The sequence below is a fragment of the Salvelinus fontinalis genome, unplaced genomic scaffold (assembly GCF_029448725.1).
Source record: "Salvelinus fontinalis isolate EN_2023a unplaced genomic scaffold, ASM2944872v1 scaffold_0241, whole genome shotgun sequence".
Classification (NCBI taxonomy): domain Eukaryota; kingdom Metazoa; phylum Chordata; class Actinopteri; order Salmoniformes; family Salmonidae; genus Salvelinus; species Salvelinus fontinalis.
Window position 1 is genome coordinate 43,441 of NW_026600450.1, and position 25,447 is coordinate 68,887.

At 42.3% G+C, this 25,447-nt stretch overlaps 3 protein-coding genes across 7 annotated transcripts in view; all 3 read left to right on the plus strand.

The window, feature by feature from the left end:
* Positions 1-1,694: 1,694 nt before the first annotated feature.
* On the plus strand, positions 1,695-8,441 carry LOC129844856 (zinc finger protein 664-like). The gene is made up of 2 exons (XM_055913013.1): positions 1,695-2,236; positions 5,574-8,441. Exons 1-2 carry the CDS (start codon positions 1,903-1,905, stop codon positions 6,449-6,451), a joined length of 1,212 nt encoding a protein of 403 aa, XP_055768988.1. The 5' UTR covers positions 1,695-1,902; the 3' UTR covers positions 6,452-8,441.
* Positions 8,442-12,388: 3,947 nt separating this feature from the next.
* Positions 12,389-16,696, plus strand: LOC129844858 (cilia- and flagella-associated protein 251-like). 5 transcript variants are annotated; one of them, XM_055913016.1, is made up of 5 exons: positions 12,389-12,948; positions 14,031-14,197; positions 14,398-15,329; positions 15,437-15,516; positions 15,905-16,696. In XM_055913016.1, exons 1-3 carry the CDS (start codon positions 12,633-12,635, stop codon positions 14,788-14,790), a joined length of 876 nt encoding a protein of 291 aa, XP_055768991.1. In that variant the 5' UTR covers positions 12,389-12,632; the 3' UTR covers positions 14,791-15,329; positions 15,437-15,516; positions 15,905-16,696. The 5 variants fall into 5 exon arrangements, with proteins under 5 accessions (XP_055768991.1, XP_055768992.1, XP_055768993.1 ...); XM_055913017.1 differs by having other exon boundaries at positions 15,445-15,516; XM_055913018.1 differs by having other exon boundaries at positions 14,398-15,217.
* A 1,047-nt stretch (positions 16,697-17,743) lies between these two features.
* LOC129844855 (zinc finger protein 664-like) overlaps positions 17,744-25,447 on the plus strand; it is a 168,618-nt gene continuing 160,914 nt past the window's right edge. Inside the window, exon 1 of the mRNA XM_055913011.1 lies at positions 17,744-18,537. Within this exon, the coding sequence (XP_055768986.1) occupies positions 18,138-18,537 (400 nt within the window). The 5' untranslated portion in view covers positions 17,744-18,137. The remainder of the gene's footprint in view (positions 18,538-25,447) is intronic.

Sequence of the window (25,447 nt, forward strand, 5' to 3'; positions counted from 1 at the left end):
CAGCGTAGCCAACCAGCTAACGTTAGCTATTTAGCCAACTAGCTATTAGCCTAACCAGCGTAGCCAACCAGCTAACGTTAGCTATTTAGCCAACTAGCTATTAGCCTAACCAGCGTAGCCAACCAGCACCGAGACCATTTAGAACCAAACTAACAAAACCTAAACGTGTTTGCAGATCAAAAGATCCGAGACAAACAGAATGATGCGAGAAAATTAACCTTCAGAAGTCATTGATCAATGCTGATAAAGTGACACACTGCTTCAATAATAATGAGTAGTTATTTATGATGTAAAGTGATTTGTAGAGCAGTCAGTTGGCAGTCGCCAGCAGTGTCGAACCAAACCAAACCAATCAGGTGGTTGTTCGATGAAACGAATCTTCAGACGTCATTGATCACGTGCTGCTGAAAAAGTGATACAGGCATCAGCACACTGCTTTGAAGTTTAATGCTTTCAAGGCCTCGTACCTCCGGTATCAAACATAACATCCCCATCGAAAAGTTGACAAAACAAAAAGGGTCTCATATTCACTACATCAGAATAAACTGTCATCCATTTTAGTATCAAAATATATCAAATTAACCTGGAAAATTACTCAATGTCCCCCTCTGTTGTCGAAGAAGTATAATACACCTAAACTAACAAAACCGGTCTGATAAACTGGCTGGTGTTCATGAGTTTATAAAACATATACTTTATACATTTGTCATAAATGACCTGCATTGATGAGACACACAGTGTGGATGAATGATCAGTAGTCGACAGGGTAAAAATAGCACTCCTAAAGAAGATGCATTTTCCAGTTAGATACCAACTTGAAAGAGGGAACTTTAACATAAAACCCACATGGAAACTGAGATTCGGCAAATAACATATAAAGAGAGGCTTACTTGACACCAAACCAACAACAGTAGTTCCTAAAACATAAATTGCTAATGTATGATTTAAAACGTGGATTTTATGATGTAATGTCAACTTTATACATTTCTATCCCAGGACCACTCAATTTTCAAATTCTCCAAATATCTGCTGTGGATTACCCAGAATCCAATACGTTTATCACTGAGTGTATTACACCGAGTGTAATGTAAACACACACGCGAGCAGCGTGAGGCGTCACTACAGACCCTTGTTCAAATCCAGGCTGTATCATAACAGGCCGTGATTGGGAGTCCCATAGGGCAGCGCAGAATTGGCCCAGCATCGTCTGGGTTGGGGTTTGGCCGGGTAGGCCGTCAATGTAAATAAGAATTTGTTCTTAACTGACTTGCCTAGTTAAATAAAGGTTCAATCTATTTAAAACATGTAGCTTCATTACACCGTTACACTGGCATACAAACTCAGTAGCACAGAGTAGATCATCCATATGACCTTGGGAAATAGTGCATTGTGGGTAGTTTAGAAGTTAAAAATATGTAATAACGCAAAAACATAACTGTTTGTACTTATAGGTAACCATATCGTGACTCCAACTAGCTTACTAAGTCTTTAACCACACTGTATTGTTACACTGGGGAGTAAAAACTAATGCTCCCTACACTTTAACTTGTTGTCTGAAGATAAAATATACATTTTACTCAACTGCGTTACCCACTTCAGTCAGCAGATGGCGGTCTGCGACTTTAAGGTTATGCTGTTGGTGTGACGTATAATCTAGTGGACGGAATGCGTCTCTCAACAGCAGCAACAGACAATCAGACACCTCGGTGGCTTGCTAGACAAGATAGACGAACCAATAAAGCTCTTTAGACGCTTTCGTAATTATTAGCCACTGTGTTTTAAAGCCTCTTCTGTCGTCTAGTTAGTTAGGTATCCGTTTTAATTTCATATTTACGGTGTTGTTGTTATTATTCAGCTGGCGGGCTGGTTAAGTTAGCATTAGCTTAGCTAACATCCCCGACCATGTGGTCACTAAGCTACTCCCCTGCTAAAGAAGAAAGGGATATCACAGTAAAACAAGAAGTACAGGGTGAGGCCGTTACTGTGAAAGAAGAGGAAGACGCGTTCAGAGTGAAAGAGGAGGAGGATGTTACAGTAAAAGGAGAGGAGGATGCAGTTTATGGCGTGAAAGAGGAGGAGGAAGTGATGACTGTTACATCGAAGAAGGAGGAGGAAGAAGAGGAGGAAACTGGATATCTGGGCCCGGTTTCCCAAACGCATCTTAAGGCATCCAATGGTTCTAACGATGAATTTAGCCATAAGATGGTTTTAGGAAACCGTTCCCTGATTAACACTAGTAAGTACTGTCTTAAATACAGAGGCACAAACTCTGCAGTTGTTGAACTGATGTTTGGTGTTAAAGCTGAAATCTGCAATTGCTACATCCATATTGTGACTTTTAAATGTTTTATTTATAGCCATTGATTATTGAAGAATATAACACATGCCTCATGAGCTTAGTTCAACTGTTGTACCCCATCAGAACCCCAAATAAGCTTTTTTTACTCCAATGTTTAGAAACAATGTAAATCAACACTGTATCGCCTCAACATGGTTAAAACTATAATGTTGATATCATGGATGGTCAGTCCTTTCATCCATAGGTCTGTCTGTCTCTAGTTACATTTCTCCAACCCCATAATCATCTTATTACCAAAACAGTGGTGGAATGACAGATTTGTTATTGTTTGAACTGCAGATTGCTGTGTTGTGTGGGTTTTTTAAACAGCAACAAAATGGCTGCCCAGAGACTTGGTTTGGTAAACAGCTGAGGAATGGGGGAAGGAGAAGTGTAACCACTCTCAAATTCATAGAGAAAGCTATTGTATCAACCGTAATCGTAATGTTTAGAAACAATGTATATCAACAGCCTCAACATGGTTAACTATAATGTTGATATCATGGATGGTCAGTCCTTGCATCCATAGGTCTGTCTATGAATTTGAGAGTAGTTAAGTGTCTCCAGGCCCATCATCATCTTATTAGCAAAACAGTGGTGGAATTACAGCTTTGTTATTGTTTCAACTTCAGATTGGTTGATTGATGTGTGGCTTTTTTAAAGGGACAACCTAGTATTTAAACAGCAACAAAATGGCTGCCAAGAGACTTGGTTTGGTAAACAGCTGAGGAATGGGGGAAGGAAAAGTGTAACCACTCTCAAATTCATAGGGAAAGATATTGTAGAAACCGTAACCCAACAACTAGCGACCTAGTCAAGAAGTTCAGACATCTTGGCATAACAGTTATAAGGTGTTGGCTTGACAGTCGCTGGACCCAGGTTTGAGTTCAGCTCAGGCTACGCCCTGAATTCACTACACTATGAATACAAGGACTGGCCATCCATGATGTCATAATGATAGTTTAACCAGGTTTCTAGGATATATAGTATATTCTAGAATTCATCCATGATGTCATAATGATCGTTTAACAGGTTTCTAGGATATATAGTATATTCTAGAATTCATCCATGATGTCATAATGATAGTTTAACCAGGTTTCGAGGCTATATAGTATATTCTAGAATTGCCAGTGTAGATTTCCTGTAGGGTCAAATTGTTAGAGCTGTTGATAAATCATTGTATAATATTCAGCATTTATTTTCATGCCATTACATCAATAACGCCCAACCAGAAGAGAATAAACTCTTCCTGAACCACCTCCTCTTGCTGTCCTTCATACATTCTGACGTTGCTGGTAATAGGCTACACAAGCAGTCAGCAACCTACATTTGGAGTGCAAATGTATCTTACCATTTCTACTGATCTGGTGACAGTTATGATTTTCATATGTTCATTTTACTGGAACAGTTTCATTTCATTTATAATAGTATCTCAAACATTGTCTGTGATTAATCTACATTCTATCTAAATGAAAATTATACAAATCTAAAAGTAACTTTTATTGCCATTGCCGCCTATGTAAAAAATAGCCTACATAAAGCCAACAAATAAAAATATTGCAAAAGATGTCCTATAAATCACATGGCCTGTCCATAACGAACTTGAAACATTGTATAAAATATTCTGGGCCCTCAGTTTCCCGTGCCTGTGAGTTCTCGACCGACACAGCTGTAGGCTATTTGTGAAAGGGATAAGAAGTAATCAGGTGTTTTGACATTTAATAGATCCACATTTGTGCTCAGGACAGGTAGACTAGTCCTACCTCTATATGTGTAACCAGGTAGACTAGTCCTAGTTCTATATGTGTAACCAGGTAGACTAGTCCTACTTCTATATGTGTAACCAGGTAGACTAGTCCTAGTTCTATATGTGTAACCAGGTAGACTAGTCCTACTTCTATATGTGTAACCAAGTGGACTAGTCCTACTTCTATTTGTGTAACCAGGTAGACTAGTCCTACTTCTATATGTGTAACCAGGTAGACTAGTCCTACTTCTATATGTGTAACCAGGTAGACTAGTCCTACTTCTATATGTGTAACCAGGTAGACTAGTCCTACTTCTATATGTGTTGTCAGGTAGACTAGTCCTACTTCTATATGTGTAACCAGGTAGACTAGTCCTACTCCTATATGTGTAACCAGGTAGACTAGTCCTACTTCTATATGTGTTGTCGGGTAGAGTAGTCCTACTTCTATATGTGTAACCAGGTAGACTAGTCCTACTTCTATATGTGTAACCAGGTAGACTAGTCCTACTTCTATATGTGTTGTCGGGTAGACTAGTTCTACTTCTATATGTGTAACCAGGTAGACTAGTCCTACTTCTATATGTGTAACCAGGTAGACTAGTCCTACTACTATATGTGTTGTCGGGTAGACTAGTTCTACTTATATATGTGTAACCAGGTAGACTAGTCCTACTTCTAATGTGTAACCAGGTAGACTAGTCTACTTCTATATGTGTTGTCGGGTAGACTAGTCCTACTTCTATATGTGTAACCAGGTAGACTAATCCTACTACTATATGTGTAACCAGGTAGACTAGTCCTACTTCTATATGTGTAACCAGGTAGACTAGTCCTACTTCTATATGTGTAACCAGGTAGACTAGTCCTACTTCTATATGTGTAACCAGGTAGACTAGTCCTACTTCTATATGTGTAACCAGGTAGACTAGTCTACTTCTATATGTGTTGTCGGGTAGACTAGTCCTACTTCTATATGTGTAACCAGGTAGACTAGTCCCACTACTATATGTGTAACCAGGTAGACTAGTCCTACTTCTATATGTGTAACCAGGTAGACTAGTCCTACTTCTATATGTGTAACCAGGTAGACTAGTGCTACTTCTATATGTGTAACCAGGTAGACTAGTCCTACTTCTATTTGTGTAACCAGGTAGACTAGTCCTACTTCTATATGTGTAACCATGTAGACTAGTCCTACTTCTATATGTGTAACCAGGTAGACTAGTCCTACTTCTATATGTGTAACCAGGTAGACTAGTCCTACTTCTATATGTGTTGTCGGGTAGACTAGTCCTACTTCTATATGTGTTGTCGGGTAGAAATGAGACTATTCTTGCTCATTTTAAGACAATTGTCAAATAATTTTAACATTCATTACAGACGTCGATTGTTGTACAACATCGTGGCTACGCTGTTGGCATCACCTTTAACAGTGGATTTCCACTGTTGTGGGCCTTTAATCATCTGACTTTGTTGTTCGCACAGGAGAGATACGGGACTATCGTGGATCCTCTGGGGAGCCTCAACAACCTCATGATGCTGACGAGGCAGAGAAGAGTCTCTCCAGATCAGAACACCTCAATAAACACCTGCAGAGATCCACAGGGAAGAGAACTCACTGCTGCTCTGACTGTGGGAAGAAATTCAACTCATCAGGCATTAAAATTCATCAAAGGATCCACACAGGAGAGAAACATTATAGCTGTGATCAATGTGGGAAGAGTTTTACTACATTTGACTCTCTGACAGTACACCAGAAAATACACACAGGAGAGAAACCTTATAGCTGTGTTCAATGTGGGATGAGTTTTAAAGCATCTAGCAATCTGACTACACACCAGAGAACACACACAGGAGAGAAACCTTATAGCTGTGATCAATGTGGGAAGAGTTTTACTACATTTGACTCTCTGACAGTACACCAGAAAATACACACAGGAGAGAAACCTTATAGCTGTGTTCAATGTGGGAAGAGTTTTACTGCATCTAGCAATCTGACTACACACCAGAGAACACACACAGGACAGAAACCTTATAGCTGTGATCAATGTGGGAAGAGTTTTACCACATCTAGCTATCTGAAAGTACATCAGAGACTACACACAGGAGATAAACCTTATTGCTGTGTTCAATGTGGGAAGAGTTTTACTGCATCTAGCAATCTGACTACACACCAGAGAACACACACAGGAGAGAAATCTTATAGCTGTGATCAATGTGGGAAGAGTTTTGTTACATCTCGAAATCTGACTATACACCAGAGAACACACACAGGAGAGAAACCTTATAGCTGTAATCAATGTGTGAAGAGGTTTGTTACATCTGGGCAGCTGAATGTACACCAGAGAAAACACACACAATAGAAATCTTATAGCTGTGACCAGTTGTTTCATGATATCAATGAAATGATGTCACAATGTAGAATGTTTTAACATTGTAGTAGGAGTATTTTAATGATGTCACAATGTAGAATGTTTTAACATTGTAGTAGGAGTATTTTAATGATGTCACAATGTAGAACCCTAAACGTTTGTCCCCTGTTCTATTGATTTCAACATTATATGGATATTAGCCTCAGGGGGAAAATCCAGGCTCTGAATTGGAAGAGTACTATTTATGAGATTTAGTAAGTACACATTATTCCCAGATTCCGTGTGGTTTTTGAGCTGCTAGTTTTAACAGGAAGTGCAACCTCATCTCCCTCCTGTCGCACAAATGATTTTAGCATGATATCGATGAGTTATGACAAATAAGTGTTGCGTTCCTTTGTTTAGCGACCCCTACATTTAAATGCATTCCATCATCACGTACAACCTGATTTCCCCCCTAATCGATATCTCCTCTAATTGATATCAGTGATTTATTGCTACTTGTCAAAACAGCGTTTCTGGTGCTTGTGCAGTTTATAAAGTCCTTTTTTTTTATATACAAGTAATATGATTATTGTGGCAGATGTTTGTGTAAATAGCACATGTTATGTTTAGGTTTTCAATTTATCCCAAACTGTTTCTGCATATTGGTTATTGATTTGGACACGTTAAAACTGTGTTTTGACATTGAGGCTATCCCACCTAGCAAAATGTAATTGAAAAGTCGTTGAAAATAAGACTATGCAATCAAATATTTTTTTAAACATTTTTTATTATACCATGCCTTACCATTAAGTGAATTATTGACAATACATATGATCAAAGGGGTGTACATTTGGTTTTGGTAATTCATGTTTACAATTCATGTAACTTTTAGTAATCATAGTTATTTATGCAATCAACTGACAATTTTCGGGTATAAATATATTGACATTGTTGCCCTTCTTTTAGAATAGCAGGGTTAATTCTCAGATGTGCCAACCCAAATGTACTAGAGCATGACATTGGGGACTGGGCCCCGATCCAACAACATGCCTATCTAGTGAACCCTGAAAAGAGAGAGAAGCTCCGCAGTGAGGTGGAAAGTTACTACGGATATCGCAGGAGTTTCTTCTTGAAATCAGACACGTCCGCGGTAAGGACAACCTGGTTGCTGATTGTCTCACGGGGGGCAGTCAAAAATATTTGTGTTTTGCGTTTAGCCAGTGCGTTGCCATGGATCACAATTTATTTTGACTGCACGGTTTTCCGTATTGGAGATGAGTTTTGTTTGGGCTCGTTCCAAGGGGACGAGAGTTCTAGAAGCTAGTTAGTTTTTGAATTCTATAGAAAGAAAAAGGAGAAAAGTTATGATTGTATATTATTATTTAGAAATTGTTTTTTTTCTTGTTTTTAATTGTTGATAGCCAGTAGACACCATGTTTATATTGGTGAAGCATTGTGGTTGATTATAATGTGAAATGGAAGTTGTTTTCTGTTGGTGGTGAGCAAACTTGTCCAACAAAAATATAGGATATATTTGTTGTCTTAAGGGGGGAAGGTGTTACAGGCTTTATTGCGTATAGCTCGTTAGCACGTAGTACGCAACACCTTTAGTTGCTCCACCTTTTTGGTTTGCTTCCTGTCTTTAAGTTTGGTGTGGGTTTTTCTTTTGTTTGGCTCTTCTTGGGCAGATTTAGTGGGTGTCATGGTGGGTGTCTTTTAGGTCCCAGTTGTTACCAGTCAATTTTCAATCGATGCCCCCGTAGTGTCTTTCAGAGCCCATCCTAAAAAACAAGTTATGTTTTAGGTTGGATGTAGCATCATATTGTTAATATTTGAATCAATGGCATTTCCTTTGCAATGCTCATTAGTTAGTTGTTCTTCGTTTTTTTTTATCCTCAATATTTCTGTTTATTTTCACTGTTTTTTCCTGTGAAGCCATTGTGTTGCATCCATGTCTGAAATGTGCTGCATAAATAAAGCTTGATTTGATTTCAACAAATGAATCCAATGACTGACCAATCAACAGACTCTTGGTCCCTCTTAGTATTTGTTAATGAATAGAATACAGTATATACATATGAGATGAGTAATACATAGACTAAGATACAGTAGAATAGGATAGAATACAGTATATACATATGAGATGAGTAATACATAGACTAAGATACAGTAGAATAGAATACAGTATATACATATGAGATGAGTAATACATAGACTAAGATACAGTAGAATAGGATAGAATACAGTATATACATATGAGATGAGTAATACATAGACTAAGATACAGTAGAATAGGATAGAATACAGTATATACATATGAGATGAGTAATACATAGACTAAGATACAGTAGAATAGGATAGAATACAGTATATACATATGAGATGAGTAATACATAGACTAAGATACAGTAGAATAGGATAGAATACAGTATATACATATGAGATGAGTAATGCCAGATATGTAAACATGCAGGAGATCCACGAAGGAAAGACAGTGATGGTGCTCAGTGACGTTGTTGCAAATGGAGGGTAAAATGGTAAAACGTTTGAGTTCATTCTGTCCATTATTACATCATTACATCAAGTGTTCCAATGGTAAAACGTTTGAGTTCATTCTGTCCATTATTACATCATTACATCAAGTGTTCCAATGGTAAAACGTTTGGGTTCATTTTGTCCATTATTACATCATTACATCAAGTGTTCCAATGGTAAAACGTTTGAGTTCATTTTGTCCTGGTCACTTTGTCTACTGTTTATTGCCACGTTGGGATGCAACCTTTGTTTGTTGTCATTTTTTAAACATTTTTTATCATTTTACCCCCGTTTTTTTCTCCCCAATTTCGATCTTGCCTCATCGCTGCAACTCCCCAATGGGCTCAGGAGGCGAAGGTCGAGTCATGCGTCCTCTGAAACATGACCCGTCAAACCACGCTTCTTAACACCCGCCCGCTTAACCCGGAAGCCAGCTGCACCAATGTGTAGTTGGAAACACCGGGCGACGCTTGGCCAATTGTGTGCCGCCCTATGGAACTCCCGATCACGGCAGGTTGTGGTACAGCCCGGGATCGAACCCGGGTGATGCCTCTAGTGTCGCCTCTAACACTGCCATGCAGTACCTTAGACCGCTGCACCACTCGGGTCTATAGTGACGCCTCTAACACTGTGATCTAGTACCTTAGACTGCTGCACCACTCAGGTCTATAGTGACACCTCTAACACTGCCATGCAGTACCTTAGACTGCTGCACCACTCGGGTCTATAGTGACGCCTCTAACACTGTGATCTAGTACCTTAGACTGCTGCACCACTCGGGTCTATAGTGACGCCTCTAACACTGTGATACAGTACCTTAGACTGCTGCACCACTCGGGTCTATAGTGACGCCTCTAACACTGTGATCTAGTACCTTAGACTGCTGCACCACTCGGGTCTATAGTGACACCTCTAGCACTGTGATACAGTACCTTAGACTGCTGCACCACTCGGGTCTATAGTGACACCTCTAGCACTGTGATCTAGTACCTTAGACTGCTGCACCACTCGGGTCTATAGTGACACCTCTAACACTGTGATCTAGTACCTTAGACTGCTGCACCACTCGGGTCTATAGTGACACCTCTAGCACTGTGATCTAGTACCTTAGACTGCTGCACCACTCGGGTCTATAGTGACACCTCTAGCACTGTGATACAGTACCTTAGACTGCTGCACCACTCGGGTCTATAGTGAAGCCTCTAACACTGTGATCTAGTACCTTAGACTGCTGCACCACTCGGGTCTATAGTGACGCCTCTAACACTGTGATCTAGTACCTTAGACTGCTGCACCACTCGGGTCTATAGTGACACCTCTAACACTGTGATACAGTACCTTAGACTGCTGTGCCACTCGGGTCTATAGTGACGCCTCTAACACTGTGATCTAGTACCTTAGATCGCTGCACCACTCGGGTCTATAGTGACGCCTCTAACACTGTGATACAGTACCTTAGACTGCTGCACCACTCGGGTCTATAGTGACACCTCTAACACTGAGTTCTAGTACCTTAGACTGCTGCACCACTCGGGTCTATAATGACACCTCTAACACTGTGATCTAGTACCTTAGACCGCTGCACCACTCGGGTCTATAGTGACACCTCTAACACTGTGATACAGTACCTTAGACTGCTGCACCACTCGGGTCTATAGTGACGCCTCTAACACTGTGATCCAGTACCTTAGACTGCTGCACCACTCAGGTATAACTTTCAATTAACCAATTTACTTGTCAATTCTGATGGTTGTTAAAAGTGGAATTTTGACATTATTACCGTTATATCAACACACTGGACACTCCCAACACTCCCAACTATCAATCTCTTTGGCACCGTAGACATCAAGTCACTTGACAATAATGTTTCATACAACGTTGCATTCCATGTTTGAAAGGTCATTTTCATTGAAGACAATCAAAGTTAACATTCCATAAAATGTAAATTCAAGGCTGAGTCTCAAATAGTCGCCTGTCCATTTTAATAGCCGGGCAATGGCACACATTATAGCAAATACATTTTGGGTCTAAATTAAAGGAGCTACAATTATAGTTTAATTACATGTTTTAAATAAAATGTCCATAATATCTGCATTAATAGTGGAATGATCGTGTTTCACGATATTTCTTAACATAAAAATATATTCTCTGTCTTCTATTGTGTTGTTGACTGAATGTTTGTTTATGTGTAACTCTGTGTTGTTGTTTTTGTCGAACTGCTTTGCTTTATCTTGACCAGGTCGCAGTTGTAAATGAGAAGTTGTTCTCAACTGGCCGACCTGGTTAAATAAAGGAGAAATAAATAACACATAATAATACATAAAAATATAGGAGCAGTATAGACCTAGTCTGTTCATTATATACATCTACATGATGTATTGTTACACCATGTAGGAGCAGTATAGACCTAGTCTGTTCGTTATATACATCTACATGATGTATTGTTACACCATGTAGTAGCAGTATAGACCTAGTCTGTTCATTATATACATCTACATGATGTATTGTTACACCATGTAGGAGCAGTATAGACCTAGTCTGTTCATTATATACATCTACATGATGTATTGTTGCACCATGTAGGAGCAGGATAGACCTAGTCTATTCATTATATACTACTACTACATGATGTATTGTTACACCATGTAGGAGCAGTATAGACCAAGTCTGTTCATTATATACATATACATGATGTATTGTTACACCATGTAGGAGCAGTATAGACCTAGTCTGCTCATTATATACATATACATGATGTATTGTTACACCATGTAGGAGCAGTATAGACCTAGTCTGTTCATTATATACATCTACATGATGTATTGTTACACCATGTAGGAGCAGTATAAACCTAGTCTGTTCATTATATACATCTACATGATGTATTGTTACACCATGTAGGAGCAGTATGGACCAAGTCTGTTCATTATATACATCTACATGATGTATTGTTACACCATGTAGGAGCAGTATAGACCTAGTCTGTTCATTATATACATATACATGATGTATTGTTACACCATGTAGGAGCAGTATGGACCTAGTCTGTTCATTATATACATCTATATGATGCATTGTTACACCATGTAGGAGCAGTATAGACCTAGTCTGTTCATTATATACATCTACATAGACCTACAGTAGCTAGCTGCTAATTTAGATGTAGTATTACTTAATGAAACTGCCTTAAATGTGCTGTAGTAAACATTTTTTATTCGCACTAATCAATCAACACATTCCTGTCTTTGTATGTCTCAATATAATAGTATTATTTAATTAAATCCATTTAAAAAAATCTTTGTCTGAAAATAAAATATGAACCTCAACTGCGTTTCCCCTCCAGTCAGCAGACGGCGATGTGCGTCTTTCAGGCGACGCTGCCAGCGTGACGTATAATCTAGTGGACGGTTCTTCAGAAACAGCTCGTCAACCACCTCGGTCGCTTGCTAGCCAACATAGCCGTAAGATTCAAGCTATTTATACGCTTTCGGTGTATATTAGCTACTGTGTTTTCGACACACTTAGGTCGTATCTACTTGTTAACCTATTTCATTTAGTATTACGTTATTTTGTATTAGTCAGCTATAGTAGCTGGCTGGTTAAGTTAGCACTAGCCTAGTCGCTAATGATAGCTAGCTAGCTAACATCCCCGAACATGAGCTCCATAAACTTCTCCCCTCCTGTTAAAGAAGAGGATAAGGTCTGCTGGACGGAGAAATTAGGTCTGTGGCTGAACATTGTCGTGAAAGAGGAGGAGGAAGAAGAGGATGTCACAGTAAAACAAGAAGTAGAGGGTGAGGCTGTTACAGTGAAAGAGGAAGACGTTTCAGTGAAGGAAGAGGAGGACGCGTTCAGAGTTAAAGAGGAGGAAGATGAGAAAGAGGAGGATGTAGTTTTTGGTGTGAAAGAGGAGGGGGAGGTTACTGTCACATTGGAGGAAGAAGAGGAGGTTGGAGATCTGTTTAACCCCAGTAAGTACCGTCTCTGCAGTCGTTGAACCAATATGCAGTAAAGGGTTTCTACACTTTAATGTTGTTCTGTAGGAATGGCTGAAGCTACACTGTAACGTGTAGAACATCAAGAGTGGACCATCAACAAAACATTAACAATTGATCAAATGCATCCAATGACAATGCCTGAAATACTGTAGTCCTCAATATCTCCTATTAGATTAGCCCAATATGTAGTCTTAAAGGGGCAATCAGTAGTTGTTACATCCATTTTGGGACTTATACATTAATGACATGTACCCATTGTTTCTTGAAGAAATCACTTATAAATGCCTCATGAGCTTAGTTCAACTGTCGTACCCCATCAGAACCCAAAATATGAGCTTTTTTTACTCCAATGTTTGTCAGTAAATATAAACAAACACTGTATATCCTCAAAACATGGTTAACTAGAATGTTGATATCATGGATGGTTGCATTTCTCCAGCCCCATCCCAGCTTTTTACCGAAACAGGCAGGGAGTACGCTTTGTTATTGTTTCTACTGCTGATTGCTGCCCCCGTTACTCCTCAAGGTCTGTATGTTATTTTTCAGAGGTAGACTGGCTCTGGCAGCTAAAATAGTCAAATATTCCATCTAAATGTGAATCGATTCTCAACGGGCAGGGAGTACGCTTTGTTATTGTTTCTACTGCTGATTCTCTGCCGCCGTTACTCCTCAAAATAATTTCACATAATACTTTCATATCACAGAACAATTATTTCACACAATACTTTCATATCACATCTAAATAGGTAACCAGTCTGTATAGATAGATAGCTAAGTGAATTAAATATCATCAGCTTTCTAACTTCATATTAGCTAGCTATCTTGATGTATTTATCACTGTAAAAAACAAACTCCAAATGCATTTGTAGGTAGCTAGCTAACAGCCATGGAGGGTGAAAGGATAGCAGCCCCAACTGTCAGTGAGAGAGGAGGCTATTCTGGATAGGGCAGGTACTTTTGTGTTGTTCCTGTCCCTAGAAGTGAGGACGGAGATAATAGTAACATAATATTCAGTGTGGTGTAATATGACTATAATGAAGTGTGTTTCTTGTGAGGTTTTCTGTCCTCAGATAAAGAGCTCTATGAAAGCCAGTCTACATATGAAGAGGTCCCAATGAAGAGCAGTGGTTCTCAGTCCTGGGGACTCAGAGGCACATTGTTGTTTTTGCCTCAGCACTGCACAGCTGATTCAAATGATCAACTCATCATCAAGTTTCAAGTGGTATTTATGTATTCATTTGTGATGCCGTCCTTGATATGATCCTGTTATTGTCACATGCTACACATGTACATATGTGTGCCCATGCATCTATCAATCCAATGTTATCATGATTTGTTATCAGGGATATTATACTTTAGTAATCCACAATGACCTGGTGATGTAACAGTCTAATAATGACATTGTCTTCCATATTCCTACAGATACCTTGTAACAGGAGATTCCTTCAAAACGATTGCCTACAGTTACCGTGTAGCGAACTGCAAGGTTGGGTGACCAGGGTCATCTGGGACTGCCTCCTGGAGGAATTCAGGTGTGTGAAGGCTACATGTGTCCTGCGTAACTTCATGAGGATGAACACGAGGACCAGGAGGGGATCTGCAGCTCACCGCCGTGTCCCAGAGGAGGAGTCTGCTGCTCTGCAGGATGTTTCAAGGATGGGGTCCAACCACGCAGCAAGAGAGGCAATCCGTGTTCGGGAGATCTTCACCTCCTACTTCTTCAAAGAGGGTGCTGTTCCCTGGCAACACCATAGACTACACTATGCTCAACCAAAGGCTCTTTTAAGAGGTTGCTGTTCCCTAGCAACACCATAGACTACACTATGCACAACCAAAGGCTCTTTTAAGAGGGTGCTGTTCCCTGGCAACACCATAGACTACACTATGCACAACCAAAGGCTCTTTTAAGAGCCATTCACATTGCAATAAGAGTATTCTTCCATTTACTTAGCTATGTCAACTGCAGTTATTCAATTCATAGTTTCTCTCCCTTTGATTTCTACTTCTCCGATGAGGGTGCAGTTTAGGTAAGGGTGTGATGTCTGTGCAAAAACAAAACAGGCTATTTCAAATCACCCATATTGAAAAAATTTATAACAATTAGACACCCTATAACCCACACCTACACACTAATGTATCAATCTGATTGATGGATTGTGTTGTGCAGTAAGCAGGCTCAGGTGTATAACTGTGGCTCCTTCCACCTTCAAAGAATAGGCAAGAGGGCCAACCATGGAGAATAGTAAGACACTTCATTATTTCTATAACTACGCTATATTGTTTGTCCTTGTGTGTCTGTTCATGTTTTTCAGCATAAAGTACTCTGCAGCCACTTAGTGTGGTGTGGACACCAGGTGAGGCCACACACAGATTCCTATTGAACACTGTCGCTTTAACTACCTTATTTTCTCAATAACAGTCTCTCTCCTCCACTTCATCCCTCTCTCCCCTTCTCCCTAAGTCCTCTAGGTTATATCAGCTGTGTCGGTGAACCCCTCCTGCATCTGAACTGGCTACATAGAGGGCACAGCATGATCAGAGGTGAGGTCACTTGGTCAGGTCAACAGGAAGTATTATTAAAGAGATGCTTTACATTGAAATACAGATAGAAGCAGTAGTCCCAGAGTTAATGATCCCAGGTCAGTTTATATTATACAGGAAGTATTATTAAAGAGATGCTTTACATTGAAATACAGAGAGATGCAGTAGTCCCAGAGTTAATGATCCCAGGTCAGTTTATATTATACAGGAAGTATTATTAAAGAGTTGCTTTACATTGAAATACAGATAGATGCTGTAGTCCCAGAGTTAATGATCCAAGGTCAGTTTTGCATTTCACCTCCTGATTGATGACTAACAATGTTAGAATAAAAAATAAAAACAAGGTTTAAACATGCTCTCTCTCTCTCCATCTGTCTCTCGTCTGCAGATATGTTTTGATGTGAGAGGATGCCAACCCCCAGTCACATCATCGCCACCTCACCTGCTTTTAAGATAACCTTTGGGCCGACTAGAGACACTATTATGTAATGGTGATGAACTGAGAGAATATTTATGTAGCACTGTGATTCATTAATCATGTGCTGCCTTCCCTGCTCCTATGTGCTTACCTCTTTCCCTTTCTGTCTTTTACACCTCTCTCTCCACCTCCTCTTTCTTCCTCTGTTTTTATAATTCACAACAGATTGAAGGACAGATTGAACTTGTATTTATAACACTTGGATAATGAGCTTTTCAATAAAGCGTTTCACATTCTCTACTGGTTGAAATGAAGTGTAATGTGATGAAATACTCCACCTATCCTGTGTTTATCAGATCAATGCAGATGAAGGGCATTAGATGTTGAGATGAACCGGTGTTGGAGTATTTACATGATGCATAGGAAGTGTAGTGTTCTGGTTTTTAACATTATATTTCTGTATATATGAATTAACTAGTTAAATCCTGTTTCTAGTCTATTAGTTACAATGTGTAACCATTGATGTCCCAGGACCAAGATTGATAAACACTGTTGAAGTGTATAATTGTAATACATACATGCAGACACAGTGTCATTCAAAGACTGGAATTTGATACTCCTGGTATTGGATATGACTGAACAATCATCTCAAAGACATTCATACCTAAACTGCACCTTTATTTGCCAAGGTAGAGTACATGATCAGTGAATATATTAAATGTACAGGCTACAATGTGGGGATCTCATGCATGGTAATAACTACATGTATATACGACTTGCATCCTTGGTACAACATGATATTATATTCTACTCAATCCATAGGCTTCATTAATGTCATTCAGGCTGTTTTGAAGTTGATACAACTGGCTATGATAGCTGAGGTTCATAGCTAGGTTCTGGACTAATATGTATACCAAACGTTTGGGTCCATACACAGATCGGCTAGATAGCTAGCTACACATCCATAGGCATAGAGGTATTTTAATCATCCACTGCACAATAAGCAAGAACATAGCTAGCTACGTTATTTCATCTATCTGCATGGTAAATATCAGCAAGGAAAGCTTACAAAATTGTACATTCAATTTGCTGTAAATTCTTCAGCTAGCTAGATTCTTTACACCCACTGTTTCCCAAAACGACAGCCTGGTTTGCTGGTTGTTTCAGGAGTTCCTAAAACAACCAGAATTACAATTTCATACTCATGTCACAACACCCATAAAGCTAGCCAGCTAGCTGGCTAAATCACGATTTTCGTAAATGAACTATGATTTAAAAAATGCATAATCGTTTGTCTCTACATGAACTAACATTCCTGTCAACTGTACATGTTTTTGCGTGATTAGTTATGACGTTATAATCCCTTACATTTGCTTCCATCCTAGTATTTCTGTCCGCCATCTTTGATCCAGTTCAGTTCTGTGTAGGGGTTACCCCTCTCTCCTAGTATTTCTGTCCGCCATCTTTGATTCAGATCAGTTCTGTGTAGTGGTACCCCTCTCTCCTAGTATTTCTGTCCGCCATCTTTGATCCAGTTCTGTGTAGGGGTTCCCCTCTCTCCTAGTATTTTTGTCCGCCATCTTTGATCCAGTTCAGTTCTTTGTAGTGGTACCCCTCTCTCGAAGTATTTCTTTCAGGGATCTTTGCTGAAGAAAGTCTAACAGTCACTAGTGAAGCAGCAGTCTCCCCCGGCCCTAGTGCCGGCCCCGTAAGAAGTTTAAGATGCGATGAAACGGTTGACAAAAAAAAAGAAATCACAGAAAAAATATATTGACTGATATTGATTTATTTAGGGGGGGGGGGCTAATTAATATTTTAGTTCTATTGACGTCCCTGACTCCTATCCTTTAACTTTCTGTCTGAAAATAAAATATGCGTTTTTCTTAACTACTTAACCCACTCCAGTCAGCAGATGGCGGTCTGCGACTTTAAGGCAATGCTGCTACCGTGACGTATAATCTAGTGGACGGAACGCTTTTATCAACAGCAGCAACAGACAGTCAGCCACCTCCGTAGCTTGCTAGACAAAATATACGAACCAATAAAGCTCTTTAGACGCTTTAGTGTATATTAGCCACTGTGTTTTAAACCCTCGTCTGTCGTCTAGTTAGTTGTCGATTTAATTTCACATTTACGGTGTTGTAGTTATTAGTCAGTTAGCGGGCTGGTTAAGTTAGCATTAGCCTAGCTAACATCCCCGACCATGCGGTCACTAAGCTACTCTCCTAAAGAAGAGGAGATCTGCTGGACGAAGAAAGAGGTTATGTGGCTAAACATTGTCGTGAAAGAGGAGAAAGAGGATGTCAAAATACAAAAACAGGTAGACGGTGAGGCTGTTACAGTGAAAGAAGAAGAGAAAGACGTTTCAGTGAAAGAAGAGGAAGATGCGTTCAGAGTGAAAGAGGAGGAGGATGTTACAGTGAAAGAGGAGGAGAAAGAGGAAGATTTTGTTTTTGGAGTGAAAGAGGAGGAGGGGGAGATGACTGTCACATTGGAGGAAGGGGAGGATGAAGATGAGGAAACTGGATATCTGGGCTCGGTTTCCCAAACGCATCTTAAGGCATCCAATGGTTCTAACGATGAACGGGCCCTGATTAACACTAGTAAGTACTGTCTTAAAAACAAAGGCACAAACTCTGCAGTTGTTGAACTGATGTTTGGTTTTATTTGCAATTGCTACATCCTTATTGTGACTTTTTGTAATACTTTAGGGCCCATAATGCAATTCTATAGGAAATGGGCGTGGCTTCAACGTTTTCAGATTTTAAGAAAATGGTGGGAAATATGCAGCCGAAGTCCAACGAGAGAGCGGATACAAATGAACTGCTTTAAATAATTATGACAAATGTTGAGCAATGCAATGTAATGCAGTAATGACTTTTCAAATAAGTTACCTTACACGTTATATGACTATTGTTGTTCACTTGACAATCTTAAGACAAATGAGAGAGGGAGTGAAAAGGGAGAGAGGCGGAGAGAGGGGAGTGAAAAGGGAGAGAGGGGGAGTGAAAAGGGGGAGAGGGGGAGTGAAAAGGGAGAGAGGCGGAGAGAGGGAGTGAAAAGGGAGAGAGGCGGAGAGAGGGAGTGAAAAGGGAGAGAGGCGGGGAGAGGGAGTGAAAATGGAGAGAGGCGGAGAGAGGGAGTGAAAATGGAGAGAGGCGGAGAGAGGGAGTGAAAATGGAGAGAGGCGGAGAGAGGGAGTGAAAAGAGAGAGAGGCGGAGAGAGGGAGTGAAAAGGGAGAGAGGCGGAGAGAGGGAGCGAAAAGGGAGAAAGGCGGAGAGAGGGAGCGAAAAGGGAGAGAGGCGGAGAGAGGGAGTGAAAAGGGAGAGAGGCGGAGAGAGGGAGTGAAAAGGGAAAGAGGCGGAGAGAGGGAGTGAAAAGGAAGAGAGGCGGAGAAAGGGCAGAATACCTGACCACTGTGACTGACCCAAACTTAAGGAAAGCTTTGACTATGTACAGACTCAGTGAGCATAAAGGTCAAATGTGTGATTTCATGAACTGGTACATACAAGAAAACCAGGTTTTAAAGTTCTGTTCAATAGCCATCCCATCATTACAAAACATTTGAAAGGCTAAGTCTATCATCTCCTGAGAAGTGGTAACTATTCACATGAACTTTTCAAAGAGGTTTGGTGCCCCCTGGGGGCTGAACCCGAGATCAATGAGAGATCTTGTCAGAAACAATGACAGAGTCCCACTTCTCAGCTATCTTTATTTACATCAAACTAAACTAACTGCTATCTTGAAATGTTGAAAACGTGTTTTTAAATAGCTCAGGCTGATACCCTACCTGAGCGACAAGGTGAGTCTTTTCTCCCTGACCTTGTGGTTCTAATGACCTGGTGGTTCTAATGACCTGGTGGTTCTAATGACCTGGTGGTTATAATGACCTGGTGGTTCTAATGACCTGGTGGTTCTAATGACCTGGTGGTTCTAATGACCTGGTGGTAGTAATGACCTGGTGGTTCTAATGACCTGGTGGTTCTAATGACCTGGTGGTAATAATGACCTGGTGGTTATAATGACCTGGTGGTTATAATGACCTGGTGGTTGGCATAACGCAAGCAGAACCCGAGAACAGGATGGCCTCCACCACACAGCCTGATGACACTGCACCAGCCTACCAGTCTGCTCCAGCCCAGGTCAGAATACCAGCCTCTCAGTCTGCTCCAGCCCAGGTCAGCCAACCACCCTCTCAGTCTGCTCCAACACAGTGTGCTCCAGCCCAGGTCAGAATACCAGCCTCCCAGTCTGCTCCAGCCCAGGTCAGAATACCAGCCTCCCAGTCTGCTCCAGCCCAGTTCAGAATACCAGTCTCCAAGTCTGCTCCAGCCCAGGTCAGAATACCAGTCTCCCGGTCTGCTCCAGCACAGGTCAGAATACCAGCCTCCCAGTCTGCTCCAGCACAGTGTGCTCCAGCCCAGGTCAGAATACCAGCCTCTCAGTCTGCTCCAACACAGTGTGCTCCAGCCCAGGTCAGAATACCAGCCTCTCAGTCTGCTCCAGCCCAGGTCAGAATACCAGCCTCTCAGTCTGCTCCAGCCCAGGTCAGCCAACCAGCCTCTCAGTCTGCTCCAACACAGTGTGCTCCAGCCCAGGTCAGAATACCAGCCTCCCAGTCTGCTCCAGCCCAGGTCAGAATACCAGCCTCTCAGTCTGCTCCAGCCCAGGTCAGCCAACCAGCCTCTCAGTCTGCTCCAACACAGTGTGCTCCAGCCCAGGTCAGAAAACCAGCCTCCCAGTCTGCTCCAGCCCAGGTCAGAATACCAGCCTCCCAGTCTGCTCCAGCCCAGGTCAGAATACCAGCCTCCCAGTCTGCTCCAGCCCAGGTCAGAATACCAGCCTCCCAGTCTGCTCCAGCCCAGGTCAGAATACCAGCCTCCCAGTCTGCTCCACCCAGATAGTCACCCACAACTGCAATCCTTATTGATTGAAATGGGAAGTTCTTAGGGAGGGAGAGGGGAGTGAAAAGGGAGAGAGGCGGAGAGAGGGGAGTGAAAAGGGAGAGAGGCGGGGAGAGGGAGTGAAAAGGGAGAGAGGCGGAGAGAGGGAGTGAAAAGGGAGAGAGGCGGAGAGAGGGAGTGAAAAGGGAGAGAGGCGGAGAGAGGGAGTGAAAAGGGAGAGAGGCGGGGAGAGGGAGTGAAAAGGGAGAGAGGCAGAGAGAGGGAGTGAAAAGGGAGAGAGGCGGAGAGAGGGAGTGAAAAGGGAGAGAGGCGGAGAGAGGGGAGTGAAAAGGGAGAGAGGGAGTGAAAAGGGAGAGAGGAGGAGAGAGGGAGTGAAAAGGGAGAGAGGCGGAGAGAGGGAGTGAAAAGGGAGAGAGGCGGAGAGAGGGAGTGAAAAGGGAGAGAGGCAGAGAGAGGGAGTGAAAAGGGAGAGAGGCGGAGAGAGGGAGTGAAAAGGGAGAGAGCCGGAGAGAGGGAGAGACAAGGGAGAGAGGCGGAGAGAGGGGAGTGAAAAGTGAGAGAGGTTTAGAGAGGGGAGTGAAAAGGGAGAGAGGAGGAGAGAGGGAGTGAAAATGGAGAGAGGCTGAGAGAGGGAGTGAAAAGGGAGAGAGGGGAGTGAAAAGGGAGAGAGGGGAGTGAAAAGGGAGAGAGGCGGAGAGAGGGAGTGAAAAGGGAGAGAGGGGAGTGAAAAGGGAGAGAGGGGAGTGAAAAGGGAGAGAGGCGGAGAGAGGTTGACAGTTTATGACAAATAGTTGAACAATTTTGCATGTAATGGCTTATGCAAGGAACTAATGCCTAGATGTTTTGAGGGGTAAGACTATTCAACAGAGAACCATCTACTATTTTCGATCAACATGACGTGAGCAATTGATAATGTGGAAAAAAGCTGACACTTGTACATTATCAATTGCAATTTGTTCAAAGGAATAAGAAATTGCTTTAATGATGTGCACAAGTGACTAGATGATTTGGAATTTGTACAAGTCGTATCAAGAATTGCACTTTTGATCTAAGAAATGCACCAAAGCGACTGATGAAAACTGTAATCACTTTCCCAGTGGAATACAACCTAACAGACAAGAAGACATTCTTTACAAAACCGTATGAATACAAACAATGGCAGGGCTGATTGGTGATGGGGAGGGTATGGGCCATTAACAAAGCCATCACCTACAGAGAGATGAACCTGGAGAAGAGTCCCCTAAGCAAGCTGGTCATTGTGCTCTGTTCACAAACATAAACACACCCCACAGAGCCCCTGGACAACAGCACAATTAGACGCAAACAAATCATGAGAAAACAAAAAGATAATTACTTGACACATTGGAAAGAATTTACAAAAAAACAGAGCAAACTAGAATGATATTTGTGTGATTTCATGAACTGGTACATACAAGAAAACCAGGTTTTAAAGTTCTGTTCAATAGCCATCCCATCATTACAAAACATTTGAAAGGCTAAGTCTATCATCTCCTGAGAAGTGGTAACTATTCACATGAACTTTTCAAAGAGGTTTGGTGCCCCCTGGGGGCTGAACCCGAGATCAATGAGAGATCTTGTCAGAAACAATGACAGAGTCCCACTTCTCAGCTATCTTTATTTACATCAAACTAAACTAACTGCTATCTTGAAATGTTGAAAACGTGTTTTTAAATAGCTCAGGCTGATACCCTACCTGAGCGACAAGGTGAGTCTTTTCTCCCTGACCTTGTGGTTCTAATGACCTGGTGGTTCTAATGACCTGGTGGTTCTAATGACCTGGTGGTTATAATGACCTGGTGGTTCTAATGACCTGGTGGTTCTAATGACCTGGTGGTTCTAATGACCTGGTGGTAGTAATGACCTGGTGGTTCTAATGACCTGGTGGTTCTAATGACCTGGTGGTAATAATGACCTGGTGGTTATAATGACCTGGTGGTTATAATGACCTGGTGGTTGGCATAACGCAAGCAGAACCCGAGAACAGGATGGCCTCCACCACACAGCCTGATGACACTGCACCAGCCTACCAGTCTGCTCCAGCCCAGGTCAGAATACCAGCCTCTCAGTCTGCTCCAGCCCAGGTCAGCCAACCACCCTCTCAGTCTGCTCCAACACAGTGTGCTCCAGCCCAGGTCAGAATACCAGCCTCCCAGTCTGCTCCAGCCCAGGTCAGAATACCAGCCTCCCAGTCTGCTCCAGCCCAGTTCAGAATACCAGTCTCCAAGTCTGCTCCAGCCCAGGTCAGAATACCAGTCTCCCGGTCTGCTCCAGCACAGGTCAGAATACCAGCCTCCCAGTCTGCTCCAGCACAGTGTGCTCCAGCCCAGGTCAGAATACCAGCCTCTCAGTCTGCTCCAACACAGTGTGCTCCAGCCCAGGTCAGAATACCAGCCTCTCAGTCTGCTCCAGCCCAGGTCAGAATACCAGCCTCTCAGTCTGCTCCAGCCCAGGTCAGCCAACCAGCCTCTCAGTCTGCTCCAACACAGTGTGCTCCAGCCCAGGTCAGAATACCAGCCTCCCAGTCTGCTCCAGCCCAGGTCAGAATACCAGCCTCTCAGTCTGCTCCAGCCCAGGTCAGCCAACCAGCCTCTCAGTCTGCTCCAACACAGTGTGCTCCAGCCCAGGTCAGAAAACCAGCCTCCCAGTCTGCTCCAGCCCAGGTCAGAATACCAGCCTCCCAGTCTGCTCCAGCCCAGGTCAGAATACCAGCCTCCCAGTCTGCTCCAGCCCAGGTCAGAATACCAGCCTCCCAGTCTGCTCCAGCCCAGGTCAGAATACCAGCCTCCCAGTCTGCTCCACCCAGATAGTCACCCACAACTGCAATCCTTATTGATTGAAATGGGAAGTTCTTAGGGAGGGAGAGGGGAGTGAAAAGGGAGAGAGGCGGAGAGAGGGGAGTGAAAAGGGAGAGAGGCGGGGAGAGGGAGTGAAAAGGGAGAGAGGCGGAGAGAGGGAGTGAAAAGGGAGAGAGGCGGAGAGAGGGAGTGAAAAGGGAGAGAGGCGGAGAGAGGGAGTGAAAAGGGAGAGAGGCGGGGAGAGGGAGTGAAAAGGGAGAGAGGCAGAGAGAGGGAGTGAAAAGGGAGAGAGGCGGAGAGAGGGAGTGAAAAGGGAGAGAGGCGGAGAGAGGGGAGTGAAAAGGGAGAGAGGGAGTGAAAAGGGAGAGAGGAGGAGAGAGGGAGTGAAAAGGGAGAGAGGCGGAGAGAGGGAGTGAAAAGGGAGAGAGGCGGAGAGAGGGAGTGAAAAGGGAGAGAGGCAGAGAGAGGGAGTGAAAAGGGAGAGAGGCGGAGAGAGGGAGTGAAAAGGGAGAGAGCCGGAGAGAGGGAGAGACAAGGGAGAGAGGCGGAGAGAGGGGAGTGAAAAGTGAGAGAGGTTTAGAGAGGGGAGTGAAAAGGGAGAGAGGAGGAGAGAGGGAGTGAAAATGGAGAGAGGCTGAGAGAGGGAGTGAAAAGGGAGAGAGGGGAGTGAAAAGGGAGAGAGGGGAGTGAAAAGGGAGAGAGGCGGAGAGAGGGAGTGAAAAGGGAGAGAGGGGAGTGAAAAGGGAGAGAGGGGAGTGAAAAGGGAGAGAGGCGGAGAGAGGTTGACAGTTTATGACAAATAGTTGAACAATTTTGCATGTAATGGCTTATGCAAGGAACTAATGCCTAGATGTTTTGAGGGGTAAGACTATTCAACAGAGAACCATCTACTATTTTCGATCAACATGACGTGAGCAATTGATAATGTGGAAAAAAGCTGACACTTGTACATTATCAATTGCAATTTGTTCAAAGGAATAAGAAATTGCTTTAATGATGTGCACAAGTGACTAGATGATTTGGAATTTGTACAAGTCGTATCAAGAATTGCACTTTTGATCTAAGAAATGCACCAAAGCGACTGATGAAAACTGTAATCACTTTCCCAGTGGAATACAACCTAACAGACAAGAAGACATTCTTTACAAAACCGTATGAATACAAACAATGGCAGGGCTGATTGGTGATGGGGAGGGTATGGGCCATTAACAAAGCCATCACCTACAGAGAGATGAACCTGGAGAAGAGTCCCCTAAGCAAGCTGGTCATTGTGCTCTGTTCACAAACATAAACACACCCCACAGAGCCCCTGGACAACAGCACAATTAGACGCAAACAAATCATGAGAAAACAAAAAGATAATTACTTGACACATTGGAAAGAATTTACAAAAAAACAGAGCAAACTAGAATGATATTTGTGTGATTTCATGAACTGGTACATACAAGAAAACCAGGTTTTAAAGTTCTGTTCAATAGCCATCCCATCATTACAAAACAGTTGAAAGGCTAAGTCTATCATCTCCTGAGAAGTGGTAACTATTCACATGAACTTTTCAAAGAGGTTTGGTGCCCCCTGGTGGCTGAACCCGAGATCAATGAGAGATCTTGTCAGAAACAATGACAGAGTCCCACTTCTCAGCTATCTTTATTTACATCAAACTAAACTAACTGCTATCTTGAAATGTTGAAAAAGTGTTTTTAAATAGCTCAGGCTGATATAGGTGGACAACTACAAATACCTAGGTGTCTGACTAGACTGTAAACTCTCTAAAGAAATGTGTATTTGATGT

Excerpts from the sequence above, each read along its gene's own strand:
- LOC129844856 (XM_055913013.1), top strand. The coding sequence starts at position 1,903 with ATGTGGTCACTAAGCTACTCCCCTGCTAAAGAAGAAAGGGATATCACA. Across the intron at positions 2,237-5,573 it reads CCGTTCCCTGATTAACACTA|GAGAGATACGGGACTATCGT; the intron begins GTAAGTACTGTC and ends TTGTTCGCACAG.
- LOC129844858 (XM_055913016.1), top strand. The coding sequence starts at position 12,633 with ATGAGCTCCATAAACTTCTCCCCTCCTGTTAAAGAAGAGGATAAGGTC. Across the intron at positions 12,949-14,030 it reads TGGAGATCTGTTTAACCCCA|GTTTTCTGTCCTCAGATAAA; the intron begins GTAAGTACCGTC and ends GTTTCTTGTGAG. Across the intron at positions 14,198-14,397 it reads TCATCATCAAGTTTCAAGTG|ATACCTTGTAACAGGAGATT; the intron begins GTATTTATGTAT and ends ATATTCCTACAG.